This window comes from Elephas maximus, chromosome 18, assembly GCF_024166365.1.
Source record: "Elephas maximus indicus isolate mEleMax1 chromosome 18, mEleMax1 primary haplotype, whole genome shotgun sequence".
Lineage (NCBI taxonomy): Eukaryota > Metazoa > Chordata > Mammalia > Proboscidea > Elephantidae > Elephas > Elephas maximus.
In genome coordinates, this window is record NC_064836.1 from 13,492,252 (window position 1) to 13,516,221 (window position 23,970).

A 23,970-nucleotide genomic window follows, 5' to 3' on the forward strand; every position below is an offset into this window, starting at 1 on the left:
ATTTAAAAGACACAATGGCCCAGTGGACTATGACAACCATTTAATTGTCTATTGTTATTTTCCTCTCATTCAGTGAGCCAGCATCCACAGTGACAGGAGTTAGCATTTAGCTCTCATAATTATATCAGATCCCCTCAGTCTTCCCTCAGCCTTGAACCTGTCTTTCACTTCTTCCGCTCAACCTACAGGATGCACCAACCTGAGCTCTGCTGGATCTTGAGAAAGTAGATGAGGGTATTGAGCCAGATGGGTCTCAGGAGCTTCCAGACCTCAGAACTGAGGTAAGTGACCCTAAATTCCTTCTGCCCCCCTCCCGCTCCCACTCCCCTCCCTGGGGCAAGGTGGCAATGCGGTGGTGGTGTTGAAAGATGGAAAGGCCAAACGGCATGGTAGGGGGCAAACTTACGTTTTCAAGTCAAATTTTTTGTTTTCCTCTGGGACCTGGCCAGTCACTGGGTGTAAGAATGTGTTCCGTCTTTCATTGTGGCTGTAGAGGCAAAATAGAGAGAAGAGTTACGGTAAAGATGGAGAAGGCAAAAAGATAAGCCAAAGGGTAGACAGGCTCTGGAGAGTGCCAGAGACAGGATGAATACATAAGAAGCTTGTCCATCTGTCCTCCAGGTGGGATTGGTCGGGGGTAAGATGGAGGGCTGGATGACATAGAAGTTGTAGTCTGGATGGAGGATGAGGAGAGGAAATGAAACCTGGTCACTTTTTTCTAGTCAGTACAAACTACTTACTATAGACCCCCACCTTCACCCCCCCACCCCCACAGTGGGGAGCCCTGGTGGCGCAGTGGTTAAGAGCTCGGCTGCTGAACCAAAAGGTTGGCAGTTCGAATCCATCAGCCACTCCTTGGAAACCCTATCGGGCAGTTCTACTCTGTCCTATAGGGTCTCTACGAATTGGAATCAACTCGATGGCAATGGGTGTACCCCTACTCCAGGCTGGAAATAAGCCATCCTTAACCTTTTCAGTGGTCATCCTGGGTGTGTGGGAGGAAGGGGGCTGGAGGGGGAGTCCTATAGACAATTCAATACAGTCAAGCTTTCATGCATGGCAGGTTCTGTCCCCAGGACAATGGCTGCCAATGCTGCACCTAAAAAGTGCTCACTCATTATTTGCTGAAAGAACTCTCTTGTGACCTTGGACTCCTTCCTCCCCTTCTTTGTGCCCCAATCTCTTTCTTTAAATGACATGGGAGATCCAGAAACTCTTTTCTTGAGCTTCGGCTGGGGCCCACCCAAACTCAAAGTCCAGGATCTCCCTGTCTAAGGGTTACTTGATATAGCGGAGACTTCAGGAGCTGTCAGGCATCAAGGTTAGTGCTGGCTCAACAGTCAGATCTAATTAAGGGAGGCCTGGGGCTTGGGTGAGTTGGGGTGCTGTGAGGACAGCCTGCCAGGAAGTAGGAGGGGGCATTAACCAGGTGCTGGGTCTTTGCAGAGGCGGACGGGAGCAGGGCTCCTTTGGGAGGTCCTGCTGGGGCTTTTCTCATTGACTGAATGTCAAGCTAGTGCCCCAGTGGGCTCTCGGGAAGATAAGAGAGGGAGGGCAGCAGGCAGGGCTTGCACAGTGGGGCTAAAGCACAAATGGCAGCCATCTAAGATGGATTCTCCAAGCAGGGGCCACCTGGCAAGAAACTTTGGTGGTGATTTAAGCATCTAGACAATGGGGGGCGAGGTGGATTTTAAGGACTTCCTCTGGAAACCCTGGTGGCGTAGTGGTTAAGTGCTACGGCTGCTTACCAAAAGTTCGGCAGTTCAAATTCACCAGGCGCTCCTTGGGAACTCTATGGGGCAGTTCTACTTTGTCCTGCAGGGTCGCTAAGAGTCGGAATCGACTTGACGGCAGTGGGTTAGTGGGTTTTCATCTATCCTCTTGAGAGATCCTGGGAGAGCCCAGGTATGTCCTCTCTTCACCTCAGTGCTGCCCGTCTACCCTGAGAAACAAGTACTAGGACAGGGCTTGCTGAGGCTACTCCAGGGCTCAGGGCCCTAACACTAGGCTGCTTGAACAAAGGGCCGGTGCTGTGCTTGACAAGTGGCAGGTCAGCTAGTGCCATAGGAAAGAGGTCTTAGCTTGGCCCTTAGCTCCAGGAGAGAGAGAAAATACCTTTCGGAAACCCCCTTTCAATAGCCAGGACACAACCCCGCCCTCAGGCTGTCTGTTCAAGCCGAAGATAATATCAAAAGGTGTTTGTTGAGCTTTCTGCCAGTCACTTTCAGATCTATCCCAAAGACACATAGGAGACAGAAGCACAGTAGGCTACAGCCTATGTGGACACGTGGGTCTTGAAGCCAGGGCTTGCCAAGCAGGACCTTAAACTTGACCAGCGTCCACAGGCCTGGGTTTTAACTCTAGCACACTGATAACCTGCTCCCCACTTCCCGAATTTTATCCCCTTCCTCCCATGTCCAGCAAGGATATTGTCCTCAACTCAACCACAGGGGCCTTTGTGCAGACAGGCTGCTGTTTCCAGTCACCCTTGCCCCTGGGTCTGCCCCACCTTGGGACTGGGAAGCAGGCTGTCTGTGACAACTAAGGAGCTTCAGATGCCAAGGTCTCTACTTTGCCAGTGGTGCAGGGCCCCTGGTCCCCACCAACCTGCCAGCCCCCTTCTGCTCTGCTTGCTTCCCATGGTAACTCTGCTGGAACCTCTCCTTCAGACACAGACACAGACAGACAGACACACACACACAGAAGCACACGCTCCACTATCCACCATCACAAGTCTTCCAGGGTGAGGCAAATTCCTCCTTGCCCCAGACTCTCCTACCCAGCAACCACTACAAATGACGTCGTCTCTCCATCCCCAGCGCTACAAATTTCAAAACAGCTTCCCCTTCACAAGCACTGCATTGCAGCAAGCGCTGACCTAACTCCTCTTCCTTCTCCAGGTCATCTCAAGCCAACCCCTCACTCTGAGGTCCCAGGACCCAAACAGGAGGGCTGCCAACTCAGCCTGCTCTGACTCGACATGCCTGTGGTCCGCCGAAGAAATCCTACCTGACCCGCCGATCAGCCCGAAATTTCAACATCTTTTTGGCAGCTCTGTTCCCAGCTCGGCAGCCTCAGAGGACCCGCCAGCCACCCTGCTTCTACCATCCTCTGAGAAGTAAGTCCTCCGTCCCAGTCGGAGTGCCGTCCCAGTCGGAGTGCCGTGGCGGGGATCCAGGGCCAGCAGCAGCACAGACTCCGACGGCCCCCCTCCGGCTGGCTCCGGCACGTGAGAAGGGGGTGGGGGCTCTCTCTGGGTGGCGGCAGGGGTGCCCTAGTGGGCCCACGGCTACGGAGCATTCAGTCAGAATGCTGCCGGCCAGAGTGCTGGAGGCGGAATAAGCCAGGACGGGATGCTGTCCTCCCAGTTCAGGTTCCCAAGGAGAAAATGCTGAAACGGAGAGACAGGCAAACACAGAGCAGGTGTGCAACTTCCAGGTAGTCCGACCTCACCAGGCTAAGGACAGAGAGTGGCTGGGTGGGTGGAGGAGTCTGGGGCTGCGTTCCCATCTGCACAGCAGAAACTCATGCCAGCCTGGTGGGCAGGAACGACAGTCCCCCAGGCCTGCCTGGCCCCCTGGCCCAGAACACGGGCCCTCGGGCAGAAGAGCAACTTGCTTCTCAGACACCCTTCGGATCCTGTGGGCACAGGGTTAAATGAAGCTCCAGATTCTTTTGCTATGACTGCTGCTGTCGCTGCTGCCACGGCGGCTGCTGGGAAGTTGAGATTGATGGAGGAAGTCTCCTTTCTCTCCTCTCAGCCTGCCCAGCCTTCCTCTGGGGGGACAAGGGCATAATGAATGAAGCCTCTTGCAACCGTCCCCCCAACACGCTCCCTTTAGACACAGCTCTGTGTTGCCTGGCTTCTGCTTGGGGGTGGCCCAGCTAATGAGCAGCAATGCTACCAACTCAAGTGGAGCAGACAGGCGCAGATGTCATGGAGCCCAAGCTGGTGGCAGGGACACACGCTGCCTTACTCAGGCGAAATTGAAAGAAAGCATCTTCCCAAAGCATATGAGGAAGTGGGCAGCAAATGGGACTGAGAGGGGGTCACCGAGTGTTTGTTTCTGAAAATCTTCCTAGATGCAAGATGATAAATTCCAGCTGACTGTGAGATCTTCTCAGGAGCAAGGAAGGTTGCATCGGCGTTAATTCCCCTGAATTCTCCAGAGGCTGAAGATGGTCCAATCTCCCTCTTTGCTAACGTCCTTCAAGTCTGAGTATTCTTCTAGAGGTCATGGCTTCCATCCCCCTGCCTCCAGGCAAGCCTCCTCTCCAATCCGTCCTCGTTAGGTGCCTTGTTTGTTGTAAAGCTCCAGACCCACTGTTACACTGCCATGATGTTCTTTTTGACAGCAAGCGTCAGACCCCGCGGCTTTCAATATTATTCTAGTTTGTCCTCAGAAGAGAATACTTTTCTGATGAATGTGATTCTTTTTAGCCACACCCAGGCATTCTGTTGACATCATAGTCTGTTGTTATAGCAATTCTGTGATGTCACAACAGACACAAAGTGAGGGGCTGATCTAATTTTTGGATCGATTACAGGAACTTGGTCAGGGAACAATGCAATCAGTGAATGGAGAAGTAAACAGACAACATCATTATTTACATTTAGGCCCTGATGAAACAGGCTGGTTGGATATAACCGAGGTCATCAACTCCTAATATTTAAGCAGCTAATCCTAGATTCAAAGGGTCAATATAGTCAGCCATTTAGTGATATGTTTTGCAAATGATTTACCCTGGTGATAAAATGCCTCAGTTTCCAGATTCCATCCTCTCTCTGTCCCTAATTCACAGCTACTTGAGCCCTGCTGTGGTTATGGAGAAGGAGCCCTGGTGGTGCAACAGTTAAGCGCTTGGCTGCTAACCAAAAGGTTGGCGGCTTGAACCCACCCAACAGCTCTGTGGGAGAAAGACCTGGCTATATACTCCCATAAAGATTATGGGGCATTTCTACTCTGTCACATGGGGTCATTATGAGTCAAAATCGACTCGCCTGCACCTAACAACATGGTTATGGAGAGCAAGGCCGTCCCCTAATGCCTGCTAGTACACAGGAGCTCAATAAAGGTTTGATGAATGAATAAATGAGTAAAGGAAGAAGGGAAAAAACAAACCTCTCCATACTCTAATTTTTAGCCACCTGCATTTGGAGTTGGACATTCTAGTACCAAGGGCTTTCCTCTCTTTGCTCTCTCTTAAAATTAATTACTTCTTCTCTGAGAGCAGCTCAGTTTCTGCCCCCTCACCCCCACTCAGCTTCCCTGCCTGGCTCCCCCCTGAATATATACCTTGGCTTTGACCCATCTTCATTAAGAGGGAAAGAAAATTAAGCTCCTCTGCACCGGAGGAGGTTGGCGGGGTGGGGGGGAGAGGGGGGTGGGTGCACTGGGAAAATGAGTTTTCTTCCTCTAGAAGGAAAAAATATCCCCCTTCTCCTCAAGTGGAGCTCAGGGGCCTCCCACAGCCTTTGCTTAAGTTGCAAGTTAAATTACTTCTTCCAAGGCCAGGGCAGAGAGCACCAGGCAGTGGGAATGATGGCCCATGGGTTTCCCGCTTGTTGAGAGAGTCCTGAAACCCGCAGGCTGAAGGCAGCACACAATATGCCTAGCTGGGGTTCCTTCCCTTTGCCACAAAACCACACAGAATGATAGGCTTTCACTTTAGATCAGGCAGCGGCAGAGCTGACCAGGTGTGGAACACTACCGAAGGAAACCATGGGAGGTAACCAATTGATTTTCTCTCTCCTCCTCCCTGTTAGGGCTTCGAGAGGCTTCCATCCCTCAGGAACAAATGCTTAAGAATGCAGATCCAAATGGCCCTCTCAGATTCCACCCAGAAATGGGACAATCTCAAGCAGAAAAGCAGATTTCATGGTGGAGGCAGGAGCATGCCTAACTCCCACGTTGCCAGATGGTCACCTTGTCCACTGCACCTGTGAGGGGTCCTCCATGGCAGTACCACCAGTGCAAAGAGAACTTGGCAGGGTTGGGCTTCCCGTCCAAGTTTCAACATGAATTAGCAGTGTGACTGGACTTCTGTGGCCCTTAGTTTTCTCATATGCAAATGTTGTTGTTAGGTGCCCTCAAGTCAATTTCAACTCACAGCAACCCCATGTGACAGAGTAGAACTGCTCCATAGGGTTTTCTTGGCTGTAATCTTTATGGAAGCTGATCTCCAGGTCTTTTTCCAATGGAGCCACTTGGTGTGTTTGAACTGCCAATCTTTTGTTCGGCAGCCAAGTGCTTAACCATTGCACGACCAGGGCTCCTTATGTGGAAATGAGGTGCCTTCAGATTCTATGAAATAAAACCATAAACTTTCAAACTGTGAAATGTGCTACACGTGAGATAACAGCTTTGTTCATTTTGCTTAAAAACAAATCAATATGCCAGGTGTGGAGCTAGGGAAAAAAAAAAAACCAACAACAAAAAAACACAGCCCCAGGCTCGAGAAGGCTGCGGAAGGCAGAGGGGGGATGGGGAGAATACAGGGGGCAGAAACTCTAGAAGTGCCCAAGCCAATTAGTTAACAAAGACGGGCAGATCCTCTCCACTCTCCAGGCATCATCTCTCCATCTAGTTAGGGCCTTCTTGCCATTCAAGAGACACTCTCAGCTCCCAGGTCCTAGCGACAGCTGTACTGTGGAGATGACAGCTATGTAATGATTTGTCTCCAGAACATCTTCCTCAAGGGTGAGGATCCACCTGGAGTGATACCTAGACATTACATAGTCCACCTCATGTGCAGCCACAACTGGCCTGTCAGTGGAGGCTTACACATTGCTATGATGCTGGACAGGTTTCAACAGAGCTTCCAGACTACGGCAGACTAGGAAGAAAAGCCTGGCAATTTACTTCCAAAAATCAGTCAATGAAAATGCTATGGATCACAACAGAACATTGTCCAATCTGCAACCAACCATGGGGCTGGTGTAGGACTGGGCAGCATTTCATTCCATTGTGCGTGGGTGTCACGGATTGAATTGTCCCCTCCCAAAATGTGTGTATCAAATTGGTTAGACCATGATTCCCAGTACTGTATGGCTGTCCCCCATCTTGTGATTGCAATTTTATGTTGAGAGGATTAGGGTGGGATTGTAACACCACCCTTACTCAGGTAACCTCCCTGATCCAAGGTAAAGGGAGTTTCCCTGGGGTGTGGCCCGCACCACCTTTTATCTCTCAAGGGATAAAACCAAAGGGAAGCAAGCAGAGAGTTAGGGACCTCATACCACCAAGAAGGCAGCACCAGGAGCAGAGTGCATCCTTTGGACCTGGGGTCCCTGTGCCTGAGAAGCTCCCTGACCAGGGGAAGATTGAGGACAAGGACCTTCCTCCAGAGCCAAGAGAGAGAAAGCCTTCCCCTGGAGCTGATGCCTTGACTTTGGACTTTAAGCCTACTTTACTGTGAGGAAATAAATTTCTCTTTGTTAAAGCCATCCACTTGTGGTATTTCTGTTACAGCAGCACTAGATGACAGGGAGAACAGGGTTGCCATGAGTCAGGGACCAACTTGATGCCAACTAACAACAACACGGTCAAAAGCAGCAAAACCAACCTGGGTCTTCATGACCATTTGCAGGCATGCAAAAGCGTGAACACACACACACACACACACACATAAACACACGCAGGCTGGGTGCACAGAGGTTCCATAGTGATTAATATTAAACAACCAGAGAAATACACTTGACTCATTCCACCTTCTGTGCTTCTCTTGGTTGTCTGCCCTCTACCAAGCTGCTTCATTTCCATAGCTCCCGAGAATCTGCTGACAGAGAATTAGCTCACCCAGCTTCCCCCATCCTGAGAACGCCTGGACTTCTGCATCCCAACTCATGAGGTGGGGAGAGGACTTCGAGGTGAGTGGGAAGGAGCAGCCCCTGTAGTCCACCCCTCCCACCCATTTCCTCCTTTCCCTCAGCTAGCAAATTGGAAGCCGAGGCTGTCCACACTCCAGGGAGGATTTCTGTGGCCCACGAGGAGGGGATGTGGGGAGAGGTTTGACTCCTGCTCTCCACCACCTCCTCTGCATCTCATCATCTTGTTCAAGGAGCCTTATATGCTCCAGCATTCTGTCCCAGCTAAAAGCCATCCCGGTTTATATTCCCAGCAATCCTCGTGTGCCTGGCTCCTGCAGCTCCCCTGGCCATTCCTAGAGAAGACATATTTCCCTAGCCACATTCTCCCCTCCAGAGCGCCTTCTGGCCCCCTGCCTATTGCTGACACTCAAAGAGGCTGACAGGGTCAGGGCCAGGCAGCACCTCTTAAGTATCTGCAGGCGGGAAGGAGGACAGAGGCCCTCTGAACAACACTGTCTCTTCCATGTGCTACCTACACATCTTTTCGGTCACCTCACGCCGTGTGAAAGTTGGATGATGAAAAAGGAAGACAGAAGAATTGATGCCTTCAAACTGTGGTATTGGTGAAGAATACTCAATATTCTGTGGACTGTCAGAAGAAAGAATACATCAGTCTTAGAAGAATTACCACCAGAATACTCCTTAGAAGGGAGGAAAGTAAGATTTCGGCTTGCTTACCTTAGACACTTCATTAGGAAAGACCAATTGTTAGAAAAGGACATGATGTTTGGTAAAGTAGAGGGTCAGTGAAAATGAGGGAAACCCTCAATAAGATGGATCGACACAATAGCCATAACAGTGGGCTCAAACACACCAAGGATCGTGAAGATGGCACAGGACCTGACAACGTTTCCTTCTGTTATACATGGAGTCACCAGGAGTCGGAGCAAACTCCAGGGAACTAACAACAACCTACAGATCAAACTCCCACTTGACAGCGCTGGCCCCAGGCCACTGCTGGCCCTCCAGTGAGTGGCTCTCACCCAGCCTGTATTCCTCTCCCAAGCAAGCTTGGCCCACCCTAAAACGCTTGGGTGCTGGACTGAGTGTCTAGATAAGACCCTTTCCTGCTTGATGCTATCTACCCTCACTCCCCCACCCCACCCCAAAGGGAAATACATTTTCCTTACTTTCTGTGACCAGTTCTGGAACCCTGGGAGAACTTCATCCTGAGCTCAGCCCCTGCCTCAGATGGGAAGCAGAAGAACTAGCTCAGTGGCCGAGGGGGCTGGATCCAGGCTTCCCCCCTCTTACTTCAGATACAGCCGTCCTTCTCAATCTCTCACTGTATTAGTTCCCAGCCCCTGCACTGGGCTGGGACTTCCCTCTTAGTCCTATGTTAGGAAAGCCTCTGGTGGCGCAAACTGTTAAGTGCTTAGCTGCTAACCAAAAGGTTGGTGGTTTGAACTCACCCAGCAGCTCAGTGGGAGAAAGATCTGCCGGTCTCTCCCGTAAAGAGTACAGCCTAGAAAACCCTGTGGGGCAGTTCAACTCTGTCACATGGGGTCGCTAGGAGTCAGAATCAACTCAATGACAAACAACAAGAAGAAGGTGGCAGGGAAGGGAAATAGGGCACTGTGGACTCTTTAGTCAGGGCGGTGGGTTCTTGCTTGAGTGTGTGTGAGAAAGAGACAGAGAACAGAGAGCGAGAGGAAGAGAGGTTGCTCTTCGCCTGGGGAACTTCATGAGGAATTTATGCTGATCTACCTAGCTTGGATCAGCTCATCTTTAACGTGATTATTTTACTTTATGGGACTCCATTCCTCTTCTGAGAAAGGAAGATAACCAGGGTAGATATTCCGTATAACCACGTTACTGAAATATTGAAATTTTTCCATGTTGTTTGATAAACAGCAGCTGTGCCAGGCCTCTTGAGTGCCTCTGCCCCACCTCTCTGGCTCGCCCCAGGACCTGTCCACCTCCCTCCCCACATCTCCCTGATCCAGCGACTAAAGCGGTAATGCCCAACACCGCAGCCCTCCAGGACCAGGGCCAGTGTCCTTGCTGGTGGATAAATTAGTGAACATCACTTCAGAGGACAGCCACAACTTAAACGTCTGAACGTTGAAATCCCCCCCAAGTGTTAAGAACTGGGATTCTTTGCCCCAAATGCTGTCATGGACAAGATGGGGAGTATTTTTCCTTTCACCCTGACCCAACTTGGAGAACTGGGGCAGCCAAGCTCCCTGGAGCTCCTGGTATACTGGGTGCTCTTGCTGTGTTCCCTGCTAAGGGGAAAAGGAAATGAAAGGAGGAAAAGGAGCTGCCTGAGTCTCCAGCTCCAGATTTCCCTCCTCTATCTTCCCCTGGGTGGCCCCAGCTAAGCCAGATAGATGCAGAGAAAATAGGCTCCTGCCCCCCTCCCCTCAGCCTCCAAGTTGTCTTCTCCTGACAGTCAAGTGCTGTGGAAAGGGTCCATGGGGTACTGGGGCAATCATTAATTACCCCTCCTCCCTCAGCTCCGAGTTGAATCCCAAACCCCTGCTCTTCCAAAGCTGAGGCAGCCCAGCTGTCAGCCTCCCAGTCTATGGAAGGTCATAAAAACAATCACTCTTCATTCCTAACTCAGCAGATTTGGTTCTGGTGTCCTACAGAGAGTAGTGACTCCACCCTACCCCATGTGAAGGAATTTTACCAAGTAAGTGTTTGGAGAGGAATGGAGCTGGGCTGGTGTCCCTTGTTTCACATCCTCAAAAGCTACAAATGCTTTCTGGGTCCTTAATCCAGCAATGTGAGAGGGTCAAGCTGTTCTGTGCCTTAGTTTCCTTATTTTAACGATAAAACAATGTGAACAGGGATGCCTTGTTCGATAGACAACACACATTCCCCACTAGACCAGACAGCAGAGGCAGAAAGGAGATGATGGCACAGGACTGGGCAATGTTTTATTCTGTTGTACATGGGGTCACCGTGAGTCAGCCAACTTGACCGCAACTAACAACAACAAGCTAGAGATCAAACTTCCTTTTGCAGTGTTGCGTGAACAAAGGGAAGAAAGATTAAAGTAACAGGTCTCTGGTTCTTGCACTGGGAGGAAGGAAAGGCCCATTTCACAGCTGGGTAAGCTGTGCTGTTGCTCCAGCTGTAGTGACGGGAGAGCTAAGCCAAAGCTCAAGTCTCCTTGGTTTTCCCCAGCCAGCTGGTGCTGAGTCTATTCTGACTCATGGCAATCCCATTGGTTGCAGAGTGGAACTGCTCCATACGGTTTTCAAGGCTGTGATCTTTTGGAAGCAGATTGCCAGACCTTTCTTCCAAGGTGCCTCTGGGTGAGTTTGAACTGCCAGTTAGTAGTTGAGCACTTAACTGTTTGCCCCACCCAGGGACTCCCTGGTTTTCCCCAGTCCCCTCTATCTGCTGAACCTGAGCTCCCCATCTCAAGGCAAGAAGAGGGAGGGGGCTTTATGATTCAGGGGGTGACTCTGGCTTTACAGGGCATGCTCCAAGAACACAGTCGTGAAACCCGGTGGGCTATCAATCTGGGGGCCATGTGTGACGTGGGTCTGGGTACTCATGAATGTTAGTCCAGCCCCACCTGCCTACAGCCTGGATCTTTATCTCTGTGCCCTGCCCAGTGTCCCACCCCCACACAGTAGGAACTGAGGATTGGTCCAGTGGAATGGGGGCAGAGGCAGGCCAGTCTGACTGCAGTGGGGTGGGGGGGCACATGCTGCTCATCCCATGCAAATGAACAGAGACAGGGGCTCAGCCTCAAACCCCTCTCACTGGGATCTGATGGGAGGGCTCCACCTATTCTGAGGCCCCTCCTCAGCTCCCTCCTCCCTCCCAGCCACGAGGACTCTGATAAGAGACCCTACAAAGCTCTGATAAGAGACCCTACAAAGCACAGGCTTTCTCCAGGAGTGAGGAGAGCAATAAATCAACTGCAGCAGAAAGAACAGGAGCTGAGCGGCTGCCTCTCAAGGAAGAAGCTTCCCACCTTGGTGAGTGGCATGGCGTGGGAGAAGCGAGGGCAGGTGGGATGGCAATGAAACTTAAGTTTTGTGTTGGTCCTCATGTGCCCAGGGAGCAGACCAGAGAGGAGGGAGGGGCATGCCTGGATGCCTGGACATCTGTAGGACTTGAGGCCAAGTAGGCTGTCCATCCCCATCTGAACCAAGGGGGTTGGGACTCAGCTCTCTTGACCAGGAGTAGTGGGGCAAACTGGGACACAGATGGATTGTGGGAAATTCTGAACACCTTCTCCTGCCATAATCGAGGAGGCTGGAACTTCCCATGTGCATGGGGAGCTTGCCAAGGACTCCAAGGGCAAAGGAATCTCCCCAGATTGCTGTCTGCTGTAGGGAGGATCTAAAGGAAGCTTGGGGACAAGGGCTACCCATGGAGCCTGGTGGAACCAACCAGAAAAGGACTGTGTCTGGGAGACACTCTCTGCTGTCTCTGTGGACTAAGGACAATTGTTCGTGAACCCCCCTGACTTCCCATGGAAACAAAATGAGATCTGGGAAGGGAAGAGACTTGGAGAACGTTTGAAGAACGCGGTCATGTGAAGGCAAAGAATGTGGGGACTGTCCCTAAGGAAAAGTGTAAGAGCAGAGGCCTCAGAGTGAGTAGTCTCTGTAGCTGACCAGTACTGAGTTACTTAACCTTTCTGGGTCTCAGTTTCCCCATCTGTAACATAAAGTAATACCGGGATTGCTGGGAGGATTAAATAAGATCACACGAAGCATCTAGAAGAATGCTTGGCACATAACAGTTGCTTGGTAAGTGGTTGATACTGTAAACTGCCCCCCTGACCAAAAAATAAAAACCAAAAAACTCAAAACCGTTGCTATCAAGTTGATTCCAGCTCATAGCAAACCTACAGAACAGAGTATAACTGCTCCATAGGGTTTCCAAGAAGCAGCTGGTGGATTCAAACTGCCAGCCTTTACGTTATTAGCCGAACATTTAACCACTGTGCCAGCAGGGCTCCGTTGATGTTATAATCATTAATAAAACAAGGATCCAAGAATACAGCCCCCACACATGCTGCTAACTCAGAGAACTGAAGCCACCCACTCCTGAAGCCCACCATTCAGCCAAAGATTAGACAGGCCTACAAAATAAGCCTAAAAAAAAAAAAACTTTTTTTTTTTTTTTTAATAAAATAACCAACAACACAGGTGAGGATCGTACTTCTTAGTTCAATCAAGTACACAGGACCAAATGGGCAACACCTGCCCAAAAGCAAAACGAGGAGGCAGGAAGGGACAGGGAAGCTGGACAAGTGGCCATGAATAACTCAGGGTGGAAAGGGAAAGGGGGAGAGCACTGACACACTGTGCAGATTGCAACCACTGTCACAGAACAATTTGTGTATAAATTTTTAATGAAAACCTAATTTGCACTGTAAACTTTAACCTAAAACACAATAAAATTTTTAAAAAATAAAATAAAATAAGGAAGTGGCATCAAATCTGCCCTACCCAATTCAGTAGCCACTAGTCACAGGTGGTTATTTAAATATTAATTAAATAAAATTAAAATTTCAATTCCTCTGCTGCACTACTGTCATGGATTGAAGTATGTCCCCACCCCCCCCCAAAAAATGTATGTATCAACTTGGTTAGACCATGTGTGGTTGTCCTCCATTTTGTGATTGTAATTTTATGTTCAGAGGATTCCGGTGGGTTTTAACACCACCCTTACTCTGGTTACCTCCCTTATCCAAGGTAAAGGGAGTTGCTCTGAGGTGTGGCCTGTACCACCCTTTTATCTCTCAAGAGATAAAAGGAAAGGGAAGCGAGCAGAGAGTTGGGGACCTTACACCACCAAGAAAGCAGCACCAGAAGCAGAGTGTGTCCTTTGGAGCCGGGTCCCTGCGCCTGAGAAGCTCCTCGACCAGGGGAAGATTGAGGACAAGGACCTTCCTCCAGAGCTGACAGAGAGAGAAGGCCTTCCCCTGGAGCCAACGCCCTCAATTTGGCCTTGTAACCTACAAGACCGTGAGAAAATTAATTTCTCTTTATTAAAGCCCCCACTTGTGGTATTTCTGCCGGCAGCACTAGATGACTAAGACAGCTACCCATGTCTTACTGTGGCTCAGTAGCCACAGTGGCTTGTGGCCACCATGTTGAACAGATGCATGTACACACAGAAAATGCTCCATCATCGCAGAACGTTCTGTTTGACGGCACTGGGTTAGACACTCTCTAGGCCACCTTCCAGTTTAACCTTTTTTAGTTTTATGAAATATTTAATTCCAAGCCAGTTTATCCTTGCACTGATACGTGCTCAGTGCCCTCAGAAAATACAAACAAGTTCTCTTATGGTCCTAAACGACACCAAAAAAAGGGTGGTGGAGAGGGAAGGATTTGCTGCCAAAAAGGTTAAAAATGAAAAAAAAATCAAATGATACATTCTAAAGTCCAATCAATATTAAGTTGGATAATCCATTGTATTTAAAACATATGCCTTAAGGCTGCCCTTCAGAGTTTGAGAATATTGCTACTAACATTTCTCTGGGGTGGGGGTGGGGGGTACTGGTGGGAGGCATTTGGAAAAGGCTATAGTGTCCTTGGGTAGTGCAAACTGTTAGGCGGCCGGAAGGATGGTGGTTCGAACCCACCAGAGGCGCCTCGGAAGACAGGCCTGCCGATCTGCTTCTGAAAGGTCACACAGCCTTGAAAATCCTATGGAGCAGTTCTACTCTGCACATGTGGGCGGGGGGCGGGGGGGTCACCATGTGATGAAATCGACTCCATAGCAACTAACAATAGAGCAGCTCAGGAAGGTGGGAAAGAGAAAAGAGTAGGGAGAAAGTCTGTAGCCCCAAGGGACCTGTTCCTTCTACCTGTCCACCCTTTCCCTCTTAGAGTGGCCAGCTTCTGGCAGGTGCTGCAGGGAGGAAAGGAAAGAAGAGGTCTCCTGCAGAGTCCTCTAGTGCAGAGAAGGAGGAGCAGGCCTGGAGGTCAGAAGAGATAGAGAAGCTGCCCCCAATGACAGCAGGGACATGATGCTTCTTCTCCCTGCACCTCCCCCACGCCACCCCTGTACCCACCCAGACCTGGACACAACCTGTTTCTAAACAAACAGCACATGAAGCAGGTGCTAGAGGGCCCACTGATAGCCCTGGCTTACCAAGGGGGAGGGAAGAAGATCTTAGAGAAATGGAAGAGGCAATGCCCTGCTGGCTACAGGCCAGATAAGGGAAAGGGCCTGGGAAGGAAGAACGAAGGCAACTGGATAAGGGATACGGCTGCCTACTTCCTCTGCTCCCCTGCCCAGGAATCACCTGGAAGGAAGGCTGGGCTGGGAAGCTGGGACCAGGAGGAACAGAATGCCCCGGGAGTAGAAAGGAGGAAAGGGCTGAACTTGTCCTGGCCAGGATGGAAGCCAGCCTAGGTCAGTGACACCTGAGTAACAGGTGAGTCTGCCCACACCTGCTGGAGTAGATGAACAACTGTCCTGCTGCTGCAACTTCTGGCTGGTCCTACGTATAAACTGGTGACATAATTTGTGGAGCCCAGTCAAAAGGAAAATGCAGGGCCTCTTGTTTTAAGAATTTCAAGATAGCAACAGCAGAACACTGGAGTCCCTGGGTGGTACAAGTGGTTAACGAATGAGCTCAGCTGCTAACCTAAAGGATGGAGGTTCGAGTCTACTCAAAGCCCTTGGAAGAAAGGTCAAGTGATCTACTTTCAAAAAATCAGCCACTGAAAACTCTATGGAACACAGTTCTGCTGTGATACACTTGGTGCCGCCACGACTCAGAATTGACTCAGCAGCAACCGGTTAACAGCAGAACGTTAAACCAAGCACAGGGCCCTTCTGGGCGCACGGGGTTCCGTGCAACCGCACAGGTTGCAAGCCCGTGAAGCCAGCCCTGTATCGAAGACCAGTCCCTCTGAACTTTTCTCCTGGGTGTGTGAGGGTGCAGAATAGCTAGTCACCCCCCAGCCCCAGTGCGTTAGTCACAACAGGGACTAAATTCAAAGCAGACCATGACAAGTACCCTTGTTCCTCTCCCGTACTCTGCTTCTCCCTTTTTTGGCCTCAGTGCCTAGAAACTTGGCTGCTCCTGCCTTGCCCCACTGGTCTAGTGGCTGGCACCTCCTCCTTACTGTGCCTGGTGTCTGTTTGCCCATGGGCAGCCTGGCTGGAGGAAGCACCACAGCGGAAAGCCCCTGGGGGACTGTGTTCCCTTTATCTCTCAGATCTGCTTTCAAGACTGGCACAGGGAGCAACCTGTACCTACCCAACACGCCCATTCAGGGCCCAGAGTCCCTGCCTAGGTTCCGCCTAACATCACCATTATGTCACCCAGTCCTTTTTCCTTCCAAGAAAGAGGCGGGGAACAAAAGGGCTCCCAGCTAGGAGAGGGGTAGAGTCAACATTTCTTCTCCTCAGACAACTAGTCTCTTGGTTTTTTTTCTAACCACACATGTATGTGCAAGTGCACGCACACACACACACACACACACATACACATACATCATCTTCAGCTGAGCAAAGTCAGTGTGTCTACTTCCTCCAACAAAGCCCAGGGACTCTTGCCTGCACCAGCCTGACATGTCATGAGAAGGCCCTTGGAGCAAAGAGCACAAATGTTTTGGAGGCAAGGGGATGAGGGATCCTAGGGGGAAGTTGACAGAGAGGGGAAAACAGAAGAGAATTCTAAACCCAAAAGATGGTTCTCTCTCTTCCTGGGTCTTTAGCTTTGCTCCCAAAGGACAAGTTTGTCTTCTCAATGAGTTCTCCCCACAACTCTGCACCCCACCCCATTCTGTCCTACCAATCTCTCCACCTCTGACTTCTCTAAAAGAATAAAAGGCAAGAGCGCTGTCTCCCCTCCACCTTCCTTCTGTGGCCAGGCCCCAGGGGATCAGCCCCCAAGAGAGGTCGATGGCCCTTTCTCCCGGAGCTGCTGAGCCCTTCTCTGGAGACAATGGCTCAGAGAAAGGGAGGAAGAGCAGGCTGCAGCTTTATGTGCAGGGTGGCCAACAAACCATTGTCTCGGCATCAGGACAGATGATTGGTATCTCCAGTTCTGTGCTAAGGAGTTCGCCCCTTGAACTAAAACAATTCTGAAGATTTCTTCCTGATAATAGGGGTGATACCGAAATCTGGCCCCAAAGCTGAGAATTGGTTGTAATAAAACTGGTTGTAACAAAAGCCTGCTACAGCTGACAGAGTGGGTAAATCTAGTGTTTCCTTGCCAGTTCCGAAGTCACCCAGACAAACACACCAGAGAGATGACCATTCACTCACCGGCTCTTCTTTGCCGTCCCTTCTGCTTCCTCTAGCCCTGACTCCTTTCACACTCAGGAACAGGGAGAAGGTTTTCCTTTAGAACTCACCAGGTCCCTGGGGGGTAGCAATCATTAACAGCCACACATGCTGACTGGCCTTAACCCCTTCATCACTGGGTTTCCTCCAGCTGGCTGATGGACAGCCGGGTCCCCTTTCTCCAGCCCCAAAAGAGTGGCAACTCCCGCCTTGAAACCGTCGACCTGAGTAATACCACCGCTTCCCATGGGGAGAGGGAGAATGCTTCAGTCCCACCCAGTCTGCCTTACCTTATTGGAGCTCAGACGCAACCTGAGGCGCCTGTCTCTGGCACCATGCCCAATTGGATGAGCCCACATTATGAAATATTTGCCTGGCGGGCCAACAGAGAGGAGCCAGGATCTGGGGGAGGAGAGGATATTTTCATTTATTCCTGGAGGAGGGGGAGGAGACCAAGGTAGTCATAACATCCCTCACCCTGAGACAGGAGGCGGCGGGAAGAGATCCTCTGACTACTACCACTACCTCTGACTTCTCTGTCCAGGTACGATGCTTGAATCCTTGAAGGCTTCTAAGCCATTTGAGCTACAGAGCTGTTTAGCTCGAGGGTGTCTTTGCCTTCATATCTCCCTGCCCCACTCCAGAGTCTATAGCTAAGTATTGTAACAGAAGCTAAGAGGGGATACACATCCATGGACAAAGCAGTACGTTTATCTGCTAAACTGTGCAACCACTTCATATCTTAAAGGTGCAGAAATCATTTTTGCCTCTTTGGAGGATGCAGATGAAGGTGGGCAGGAATGAGTAGGGACAAATCTTCTCTTCATCCCTTTAAAAATAGGCAAGTGATTTGGTGGGAACCTAAATCCAGCATAAAAGTATCTACAAGCGGGACACATGCAAATCTATGCATATATGTGCAAATGAGCAGCTTCAGGCTTTCCAGAGCAGGCCCTGCCTGTAGGAATTTCTGAGGTTGAGAAAGAACCAAGTAGTCTCCCAATCCTCTATCAGAGCATCTCACTAGAATATAAAGACATCACTAGAGCATAAAAGAGCTCAATACATGTGTATTTATTGAACATTTACTAACGATAACGCAGAGTGCTATGGATGCAGAGATGGAGCACTACCTTTAACCTACAGTCTAGTAGGGTTTTGTGACGAAGCAGTGATGGTTTAGGGTTCCATTCCAGACCAGGGCATCTCATGCGCAGCTACCACCCATCTGTCGGTGAAGGCTTGCATGTTGCCGTGATGAACAGGTTTCAGCAGAGCTTCCAGGCTAAGACAGACCAGGAAGAAAGGCCTAGCGATCTACTTCCAAAAATCAACCAAGAAAACCCTATGGATCACAATGGTCTGATCCCATTGTGCATAAAGTCAACGTGAGTTAGGGTCAACTGAACAGGAGCTAATAACAGGGTTTTTTAACCATGATTATTAGGATATACAGCAAAATACAAGGGCCCTCTCTCTATATAACCACAGTTAACATTCCTTTCATTCTTCAGGCCCCAAATGAGTGATTGGCTCGCTCCACCTCTTGTCAATCTGGGTCTAGTAGCTGGCATCTCCTCCTTATCAGTCCTGGTTCCTGTTTGCCTATCAGTAGTCCAACCACACAGCCCAGGACCCTGGCTTAAGCTAGCCAGGGGGCCTTATCTTATCTCCTGGGCTGCTTTCCCAGTGGCCTGGTGGCTGGCTGGCCCTGGTCTCTTAAAGGGGCTGCACTGCATTCTCACCTGCTCCGTTCACCTTCCAGATAACTGCAGAGATCTGGGGAGCTCTGCCTGCAGAGGGTCAGGATTCACCACGCCACCCCTCCTCTCCCATCCTTTACAGCCAGGCTGCTACTGAAACAACTTATGGAGTTAAAATGGAGAAAGATGCTGACGTTTTCACATGCCACTTTACATGCTTATCATGTCATGCAAATCCTCTGCACCACAGTATTTCTAGCTTCCTGCCCTGATGAATGGAATTTTAAAAAAATAAAAGGTCTCAGAATACAAAGTCAAGATAGAAAAATCAATTGTATATATATTAGCAACCAAGAATTGGAAATCAAAATTTCAAAAATACCATTTACAATAATGTAAAAACTATAAAATACTTTGGGATAAATTTGGCAAAATATGTGCAAGGCCTATATACTACAAAACATTGCTGAAAGAAATTAAATAAAACCTAAAAAAAAGGAGAGAGATACTGTCTTCATGGACCAGAAGACTCAATATTATTGAAATATCAATTTCCCATTTTTTTTAATAGATTCAACACAATCCCAATCAAAATCTCAGCAGATTTTTTGTAAAAATTCATACTTTGATTCTAAAATTCCTGTGGGAGCTCAAAGGACCTGAAATAACCAAAGATCTTTGAAAATAAAGAATAAAGTTGGAGGGCTTAAACTACCCGACTTTGAGACTGACTATAAAGCTACAGTAATCAAGATGATGTGGTATTGGCATATGGATACACATGTAGATAAACGGAAGAGAATAGTGGGTCCAGGAATAAGCCCACACATAAAAAAAAAATATATGGTCAATTGACTTCAACAAAAGTGCAAAGGCAATTCATTAGAGAATGATAGTATTTATAATACATGGTAGCAGAAAATCTGGAAATCCATATTTAACTCAAAATGGATCATAGGGCTTCCTGGTTGGTAAAAGACATCAATGCATATGAGGGGGAGTGTGTCCCTTTTTGGAACGTGGAAGCTCCACGATGAGGGGACCCTCCCAGACCTTGCCCAATGTGTCTCTTCATTTGTATCCTTTTTGCTATAATAAAGCTGTAGTCACTTTCTCCCTTGCTAGTTATGCTGAAGCAAGCTGGCATGTTGGGAGCTGCCCTATGGAGAAATCCATGTGACGGAGAACTGAGGCTGGCCCCTGGCTGACACTCATCAAACAACTGAGGCTTTCTGTCCAACAACTCAAAAGGAATTGAATCTTACCAACAACCACATGAGTGGGGAAAAAAAGCATTACAGACCTCAATGTGAGAGTTAACACTATAAAATTTCTAGAAGAAAACTTGCGAAAATCGTAGTCACCTCAGGTTTGGTAGAGATTTTTTAAAAAATATGACACTAAAGATATCAACTAGAAAGAAAAGCCAATAAATTGAACTTCATCAAAATAAAAAACTTTTGCTCTTTAAAGACACTGATATGAAAATGAAAAGGTAAGCCATAAACTGACAGAAAATATTTACAAAACAAATAACTGACAAAGGACTTTAATCTAGAACATATAAAGAACTCTAACAACTTAATAGTAAGATGGCAAACAACACAATTAAAAAATGGGTGAAATATTTCAACAAACACTTCACCACAGTAGATATACAGATGTCAAATAAAGCCAATGAAAAAATACTCAGCATCTTCAGTTATTAGAGAAATGCAAATTGAAACCACAATGAGATTCCACTGCATACCCACTAGAATAGCTAAAATTAGAAGACTGACCATATCAAATGTTGGCAAGAATATGTGGGAACTGAAACTCTCATACACTGCTGGTGAGAATGTAAGATGGTGCATTTGCTTTGAAAAGAGTTTGGAAAACAGAAAAAAGGAAACACATACCTTCCATACAACTTGTTGATTTCACTCCAGGGTATTTACCCAAAAGAAATGAAAGCATATGTCCACACAAAGACTTGTATGCAAATGTTCATAGCAACTTTATTTATAATTAGCCAACAACCCAAATGTCCACCAACAGACGAATACAATGTATGTGGTACGTCAATCCAATGGAATATGCTCAGGAATAAAAAAGAAATGAGCTACACAACAAACTGTATGAATCTCAAAATAATGATGCTGAGTAAAAGAAGCCAGACCCCAAAAAATAAAAATGCATACTCTATGATCCATTTCTGTAAAATTCTAAAAAATGCAGAGCCGTGTCATATTTTAAAAATCCATAGTGATAGAAAGTAGATCAATGGTTGTCTGGAAATGGGGTAGGAAGAGGCAGGAAGCAACTTTGGGGAGTGATGGGTATGTTCATTATCTTAATTGTGGTTATACTTTCACAAAATGTATCAAATTTTACCCTTTAAATATGTGCAGTTTACTGTGTATCAAATATACCTCAATAAAGCTATAAGAAGGAAAAGGAAAGGAAAAAGAAAGCCTTCAGCTGAGTTACTGAGGCAAACAAACACAAACTCCTGGGTCCCACCCATTGGTGTTTTATACTGTGAATGGACTGTGTGTGTGTGTGTGTGTGTGTGTGTAAGTGACCAGCTTAGTCTTATGGAAATGCTGATTAAAGGCAGAGATGGACAATGGACATGGGCACTGAATCAGCCTGTATTTCTCTCATGGATTTGGATCAAACAATGCAGTAGACCTGAATATGGTCTTTATAAAAGATTATGCTTTATGACAGAGAGAAAATACCAAGTAAAACCCTTTTACAGTTCACAAAGCACTCTCATCATTATCTCATTTGATTCTCTTACGGCCGCATGAGGTAGGCAGAACAAGTATTATCACCCTCACTTTGTAAAAGAAACTGAAGCCCAAAGAGGTTAAGGATCTTGGCTAAAATAACCCACTTCAATCTGTATGCTGAGGCAAGGCTAAACTCAGGGTTTTTAACTTCAGTCCAGAGCACTTTTCTAGTTACCACACGACCTGCCCTCACCTGGTGGCCACCCGGTCTGTGTCCTTTTGCCCTGGTGCGGGTGAGTGGTGTTTAAATGTGGAAGAGCACGTGGTGCTCACCCAGCACTGGGCAGACATGCTTGAGAGTCGCCAGTGACAGAACCCAACGGGATCCCAACGTTCATTCCAATCTAGGATCAGAATGGGATCAACTAAGGGGAGAGGTTCAGTGGTAAGATAGGGAAGACTGGTAGACATGAGGGGATCCAAGGATCTAATTAGATCACACATTTAATGGGAAAGAGGAAAAAAACCAAACGCCACTCCCAAAGCAGGAAGTCTGGTGGGTGTGGAAGCAGCTGGAAGCTGTTAGAGAACTCCCCGGTCAAAGACCCTGCTGGGCTCCAGGACTTTGTCCCCACCCTCCCTCCTCCTCCCCTCTGGCACACAAGAACAGCAGCTGGCTAGGAGCCCCATTACTCTATCCCTTGATCTGAGGATAGACGCTGGGGAGAAGGATAAAACCCAGCCTGTGACCAGGGAGGCACCAAAAAACTCAGTCATCAAGATTAATAACATTTTAATGCAAATATTTTTAAAAGAAAAATTAATGCAAAAGTATGAAATATCAACATTTTAAATAAACACAGGATTGGTATTGCTGAATTTTCCTTTTTCCTTGGGCTCTGATGTGGCTTGGAGTGGCACTGTTATTGATCTTATCTTTATTTAAAACGTAGATATTTTGTTCATGAAATTTTTACATGAATTTTGATTCTAAAAAAAATTGCATCAAAATATAATTTAACTCGATTACTGACTTTTTTGACACCACCTTAAATTTTGCAGCTGAAGAGAATATACCCACTCCTCACTTTTTGACATGGTTCGCTTTCAAAGACCAGGTCGTTTATGCAAAAATGTGCATTTCCCAGGGATCAGACAGCAGCCCAAGAAACCCAGTCAAAGTGAGGCATTGGCAGCCCAAGAAGCCCAGTCAAAACCTTAAGTGGGCCTTATGTGTCTTACCACAGGCAGCTGTTACTTTTGCCTTGCCCTTAGGCATCTGTTACCACCAGACATACAACATTAACATGCAAAATAGTTAGATAGTAGATTTTTTACTATTGTTGTAAATGGGAAATATGGGATAATAAGATAGCTGGTAAGTGAGGAGTAGGTGCACTTCACTTACCCTAGTTAGCCTTGCTTGTGGCAGAGGCTGGGGGCAATGGAAGGGAGACAGAAAGACTGGACAAGTCTCAAAAGGGTCAGAGAAAGTCCTAAATTCTTCAAAAAACCTCAATGCATAACAACAAAGAAGGGCTGAGGAACTTCCAGATTGAAGGAGAATATAGTCTCGCACCACATAAAGTCCATTCGGGTAACGTCCCACAGCATATATATCGGTGGTCCCACAAGGTTATAAGAGAGTCCAGGAATCCTGATCAAAGAACAGGACATAGCAGACATAACTGGATGTAGCGAACGCAACAGCTTTCCACGCTCAGCACTTGTTTCTCATGTCTCTTGTATACAAACGATTATGCTGCCTGGTACAGTAAATTGCAGACAGAGATTATTTGTCCCAGCAAATAATTCGATACGCGTACAGCGTCCAAATCACATAATGTCATATTTCACAGAACATATCATGAACTTCAAGTGACACACGACTATAAAGACAGATGATCCTGGGTTGGATTATAGTGACATTGTTAGGACAACTGGTAAAATTTAAATACGGGCTGTATATTACACAGTAGAATCAATGTTAAATTTCTTGGATTTTTTCATTGTACTATGGTTTTTATGGTTATGCAAGAGAATGTCCTTGTTCTAAAAGGGAAAAAAATAAAAAAAGATGAAGCAAGAAGGGCCAGAGGGTGATGACAGCTGCCTGAGTACTCTCTCTCCAGCCTATGTCTCCTCCACTTCCAGGCAGTCCCAAGAGGGGACAATCAGAAGTGATGACGATAGAAAGTCTTATCCAGAAGACAGGGTATCGGGGGGCTGGTTGAGCATTTTCCTCTTGAAACAAGAATTAATCACGAAATCCCAAATCACTTCTCATCTTCCCAGGAAGACTTGACAACTAGCACAGAAAGGCAAAGAAAATTAACACCTACCCAAACCATCACACTAGCCAATTCTGTATGGCCGCCCTGCTGTTACAGAGCAGGAACTGGAGCAGCCAGGTAACTAGCCCCAGGCTACACAGTTAGGAAATGGGAGA

At 47.9% G+C, this 23,970-nt stretch overlaps 1 protein-coding gene across 17 annotated transcripts in view; it reads right to left on the reverse strand.

Moving 5' to 3' along the window:
• The window catches only part of PLEKHA6 (pleckstrin homology domain containing A6), a 200,321-nt gene that overhangs the window by 51,870 nt on the left and 124,481 nt on the right, over positions 1-23,970 (reverse strand). For 15 of the 17 annotated variants that reach the window (XM_049858329.1, XM_049858324.1, XM_049858326.1 and 12 more), the window contains one exon: positions 407-487. In XM_049858329.1, the coding sequence (XP_049714286.1) occupies positions 407-487 (81 nt within the window). Of the gene's footprint in view, positions 1-406; positions 488-3,009; positions 3,100-17,080; positions 19,226-23,970 lie in introns of those variants that run through there. The other 2 variants (XM_049858334.1, XM_049858330.1) reach the window with 2 other exon arrangements.